The sequence below is a fragment of the Oncorhynchus mykiss genome, chromosome 26 (genome assembly GCF_057628025.1).
Source record: "Oncorhynchus mykiss isolate SJ-2025 chromosome 26, ASM5762802v1, whole genome shotgun sequence".
In the NCBI taxonomy this organism is placed as follows: domain Eukaryota; kingdom Metazoa; phylum Chordata; class Actinopteri; order Salmoniformes; family Salmonidae; genus Oncorhynchus; species Oncorhynchus mykiss.
Genome location: NC_143047.1, coordinates 47,814,061 through 47,819,609, shown reverse-complemented (window position 1 = coordinate 47,819,609; position 5,549 = coordinate 47,814,061). Strand labels below are relative to the sequence as shown.

At 42.4% G+C, this 5,549-nt stretch overlaps 1 protein-coding gene across 1 annotated transcript; it reads right to left on the bottom strand.

Moving 5' to 3' along the window:
* Nucleotides 1–782: 782 nt before the first annotated feature.
* Nucleotides 783–5,337, bottom strand: LOC110515682 (chymotrypsin A-like). The gene is made up of 6 exons (XM_090223335.1): nucleotides 5,178–5,337; nucleotides 3,545–3,728; nucleotides 3,208–3,286; nucleotides 2,079–2,259; nucleotides 1,359–1,492; nucleotides 783–993 (listed from the first exon to the last, which is right to left on the bottom strand). Exons 1-6 carry the CDS (start codon nucleotides 5,299–5,301, stop codon nucleotides 832–834), a joined length of 864 nt encoding a protein of 287 aa, XP_090079461.1. The 5' UTR covers nucleotides 5,302–5,337; the 3' UTR covers nucleotides 783–831.
* Between the last annotated feature and the right edge of the window lie 212 nt (nucleotides 5,338–5,549).

The window sequence follows — 5,549 nt, the reverse complement described above, 5'->3', positions numbered from 1 at the left end:
TATTACTCATGGTATCCACTTGCGTTCTATTGCGCATGAAGACACAAAGGAATACTCCGGTTGGAACTTTATTGAAGCTATATGTTAAAAACATCCTAATGATTGATTCTGTACTTAGTTTGAAATGTTTCTTCGACTTGTAATATAATTTTTTGAAGTTTTTGTCCGATGTAACGCTGACCAGAATGAGCGTTTGGATATGTATACCAAACGCGCTAACAAAAGAAGGTATTTGGACATGAATAACGGACATCATCGAACAAAACAAACATTTATTGTGGACCTGGGATTCCTGGAGTGCTTTCTGATGTAGATCATCAAAGGTAAGGGAATATTTAGAATGTAATTTCTTGTTTATGTTGACGCCATCGTTGCGGCTACTGTGACTTTCACTTCAGATTATTGCATGGGTTTCTTTTTCCGTAATTACAAAAACAAAATCTGACACAGCGGTTGCATTAAGGAGAGGTATATCTATAATTCCATGTGTATATCTTGTATTATCATCTACATTTTATGATGAGTATTTCTGTTGAATGATGTGGCTATGCAAAATCACTGGATGTTTTTGGAACTAGTGAATGCTGATATCATGGATGGTCAGTCATTGCATCCAGAGATGTATCTTTGTATTTGAGAGTGGTTACATTTCTCAAGCACCATCCCACCCGCTTTTTACCAGAACAGTGGCGGAGAGAACACTTTGTTATTCTGTTAACTGCTGATCGCTGCATTAACTATCAAAACCCCACGTTTTCAAGAAACACCAAGGAACAAACATGTTACTAGAAACTACTTTAATTTTTTTTTTATGGAGATGAAGTTGAAAACTTAGTTGGAGGCGATGGTCTGGTCGATGTAGGAGCGGAGCTCGGTGACGCGGGCGTACACTCCGGGCATAGTGGTGGTGCAGGTTCCACTGCCCCAGGACACAATACCAACCAGGGTCCAGGCACCAGCCTTCTCACAGACCAGGGGGCCACCAGAGTCACCCTGGAGGAACACAAAAAGGAGAACAGAAAGAGTTAGAGTCTCTCTCTCTAGGGATATATTTTTTATGTTCAGAGTTTGTGCTCGGCTGTTTCCAAAAAAATTAAGAACTAAGGAAACACCAAGCTTTAATTGATGCAATGACTGTTTAAACCAGTGTAAATAACTGTAAAAATGCAGATTGAACTCTTCCATTAGTCAGATGGTGGTAGGTTCAGTGTCATAGCCTGTAACAGTGTGTTAGGGTGCCACATGTTTTGTTTAGGCTTGCAAAAATCTGGGACTCTTCCAACTAGGAAGTCTGAAAACCCTGGCAATGTTTTGGAAGTTTACCGGAATGTTCCAAACCTATGGTTTGTGTTACTCACCATGCAGGAAGAGGCACCATCGGCTCCAGCGCAGATCATGAGGTCGGTGATCTTGGAGCCCCAGAACTTCTGGCACTGAGCCTTGGTCAGCAGGGGAAGAGCAGCCTGCTGCAGCAGGGCAGGGGTGTCAGCAGCTGGAACCAGAGGACACCAAGGGTCAGGTAACTCTTAGAAACCGGTCAGCTAATCACCATCTTTCTCACATTATTAGACTACTAGCAACTCAGGACTACACTGAAACCCAACTGAAAAGTAATTTTTTTAAACAGATTGAGCCAACTGAAATGTCATTTTTCAAATAGATTGAGCCAACTGAAAAGTCATTTTTTAAACAGATTGAGCCAACTGAAATGTCATTTTTCAAATAGATTGAGCCAACTGAAAAGTCATTTTTGAAACAGATTGAGCCAACTGAAACGTCATTTTTGAAACAGATTGAGCCAACTGAAACGTAATTTTTTAAACAGATTGAGCCAACTGAAACGTCATTTTTGAAACAGATTGAGCCAACTGAAACGTCATTTTTGAAACAGATTGAGCCAACTGAAACGTCATTTTTGAAACAGATTGAGCCAACTGAAACGTCATTTTTCAAATACATTTAGCCAACTGAAATGGAAACTTTCAACTATACCAGGCATACCGCTAGTCAAAAAAACTAACCAAGGTTTGTCTGACTTTACAATGAGACCTAGAAAAGCTGTAGTGATTATTGATTACCATTGTAGCGGGTCAGACCCCAGCCGGAGGTCACACACGTCATGCCACCGGGGAAGTCATCGTTGGTCTCAGCAACGCACACGGGGGACACACGGGTTCCCAAGAGGGCGGGCGTGGCCAGCTTGATGAGGGTGATGTCGTTGTTGATGGTGAAGCCGTTGTAATTGGGGTGCTTGAAGACCTAGTAAGGACACAAGGCGACAACGTTTGACATTTAGATTGAATGTTAATCCGCTGAGCAGATCGTTATCGTTTGAGTTGATGTGACTTCAAAAGGTGGAACTTTTACTGATCTTTATCTTTACTTCAAAATAAAAGTCTAGATGTTCAAATTGTAGTAATATAGGAGACAGTGGGGATATATAGGGAACAATGGGGATATATAGGGGACAGTAGGGATATATAGGGGACAGTAGGGATATATAGGGGACAGTAGGGATATATAGGGGACAGTAGGGATATATAGGGGACAGTAGGGATGTATAGGGGACAGTGGGGATATATAGGGGACAGTGGGGATATATAGGGGACAGTGGGGATATATAGGGGACAGTGGGGATATATAGGGGACAGTGGGGATATATAGGGGACAGTGGGGATATATAGGGGACAGTGGGGATATATAGGGGACAGTAGGGATATATAGGGGACAGTAGGGATATATAGGAGACAGTGGGGATGGAAAGGTGGAACTTTTACTGATCTTTATCTTTACTTCAAAATAAAAGTCTAGATGTTCAAATTGTAGTAATATAGGAGACAGTGGGGATATGTAGGGAACAGTAGGGATATATAGGGGACAGTAGGGATATATAGGGGACAGTAGGGATATATAGGGGACAGTAGGGATGTATAGGGGACAGTAGGGATGTATAGGGGACAGTAGGGATATATAGGGGACAGTGGGGATATATAGGGGACAGTATGGATATATAGGGGACAGTATGGATATATAGGGGACAGTAGGGATATATAGGGGACAGTGGATATATAGGGGACAGTGGGGATATATAGGGGACAGTGGGGATGGGAAAGGTGGAACTTTTACTGATCTTTATCTTTACTTCAAAATAAAAGTCTAGATGTTCAAATTGTAGTAATAGTTGTGTGTGTGTGTGTGGTTGTTTACCTGGCCAACCTTGATGGTCTGGATGTTCTCAGCGTTGGACGAGCGATCGTGCTCTCCCAGGATCACACGGTGAGAGGTCCTGAAATAGTTTCACAAAATAAACAGAATTTAGCTACTTTAGCAATATGCTAGCCCGGCTTTGAGCTAATTAGCATTAGAATTATCTAGTTTTATATCTAGTTTTTAGTTAGTTAGCATTAGCCAGCTTTTAGCTGGTTAGCAATAGCTCGCTTTTAGCTAGTTAGTATGAGCAATAGCTAGATTTCAGCTAGTTTTTTTTAGCTAGTTAGCGTGTTGCTACACTTATGAAGGTTATGGCTCAGCAGCCAGCACTCACTTCACGCTGCAGTGGGCAGCAGTCACAACCCAGTTCTCGTTGATCAGTGAGCCGCCGCAGAAGTGGAATCCGGTGTAGTCCTGGAGGGACACCTGCCAGGGCCAGGAGCCGGGCACAGCCTCCTCACCGTTGACGATGCGGGCGTAACCAGACACCACAGGCTGGATGGCGGGTTTACCACAGCCTAAAGACAGAGCTTATGGGTCAGGGGTCAAGTTTGGCTGCTCTAACAGAGACTCTAACAGTGACAGTTTCTGAATTACGTCCATACAGAATATAAATACAATGCTGCCTATTGTAGTACCACGTGAAATGTTATTGACCAGAGCAGTCAACTACCATCAAATACTTATTTTACCCGATACATAAATCAAATGAAGTTTTATTTCTACAGCACATTCTAGACATGGGAATGCAACACAATGTGCTTCACAGGAAGACACAAATTAAAACTGAAATATTTACAACACAACAAACATATGAGAATTAAAAAAACAACAAGAATAACAATAAAAACCAGAACGACTAAAAAGCCAACCCAAGGTATCCTACATGGTATCCTACAAGGTATCCTACATGGTGTCCTACAAGGTATCCTGCATGGTATCCTACAAGGTATCCTACAAGGAATCCTACAAGGAATCCTACATGGTATCCTACATGGTATCCTACATGGAATCCTACATGGTATCCTACATGGTATCCTACAAGGTATCCTACAAGGTATCCTACATGGTATCCTACATGGTATCCTACAAGGTATCCTACATGGTATCCTACAAGGTATCCTGCATGGTATCCTACAAGGTATCCTACAAGGAATCCTACAAGGAATCCTACATGGTATCCTACATGGTATCCTACATGGAATCCTACATGGTATCCTACATGGTATCCTACAAGGTATCCTACAAGGTATCCTACATGGTATCCTACATGGTATCCTACAAGGTATCCTACATGGTATCCTACATGGTATCCTACAAGGTATCCTACAAGGTATCCTACATGGTATCCTACAAGGTATCCTACAAGGTATCCTACAAGGTATCCTACAAGGTATCCTACATGGTATCCTACATGGTATCCTACAAGGTATCCTACAAGGTATCCTACATGGTATCCTACATGGTATCCTACAAGGAATCCTACATGGTATCCTACAAGGAATCCTACATGGTATCCTACAAGGTATCCTACAAGGTATCCTACATGGTATCCTACATGGTATCCTACATGGTATCCTACAAGGTATCCTACATGGTATCCTACATGGTATCCTACAAGGTATCCTACAAGGTATCCTACATGGTATCCTACAAGGTATCCTACAAGGTATCCTACATGGTATCCTACATGGTATCCTACAAGGTATCCTACATGGTATCCTACAAGTAATCCTACATGGTATCCTACAAGGTATCCTACAAGGTATCCTACATGGTATCCTACATGGTATCCTACAAGGTATCCTACAAGGTATCCTACATGGTATCCTACAAGGTATCCTACAAGGTATCCTACAAGGAATCCTACAAGGTATCCTACAAGGAATCCTACATGGTATCCTACATGGTATCCTACAAGGTATCCTACAAGGCAGACAATGGCATAAACATGGACATTTTCTCACCGTAGGCTGCGCCGGCGAAGGCGAGGCAGGAGAGGATCAGCAGACAGATCATGTTTTCAGCGTGATGGAGTGAGGCACACAGCAGGGGTCTTTTTATACAGGAACCAAGGCTCTGACTCTGCATTCCCCTCCACCCCCTGTGTGTGTGTGTGTGTGTGTGTGTGTACCTCACCTGTCCCTCTGCAGATAACAGGGGACATTTTCTCACACCGTTACAGAACATTATGGGGTTACGAAAAGGTCGTTTGTTGGAATATTTCTTGAAAATGACCAATAGAAAAAAAATGATGGAGACAATGTTGGCTCGTGGTAAATATTCCCCGAAGGAGATCCTCGCTCTCTCTGAAAGCATGAAAGCTGTGTTACTTAGAC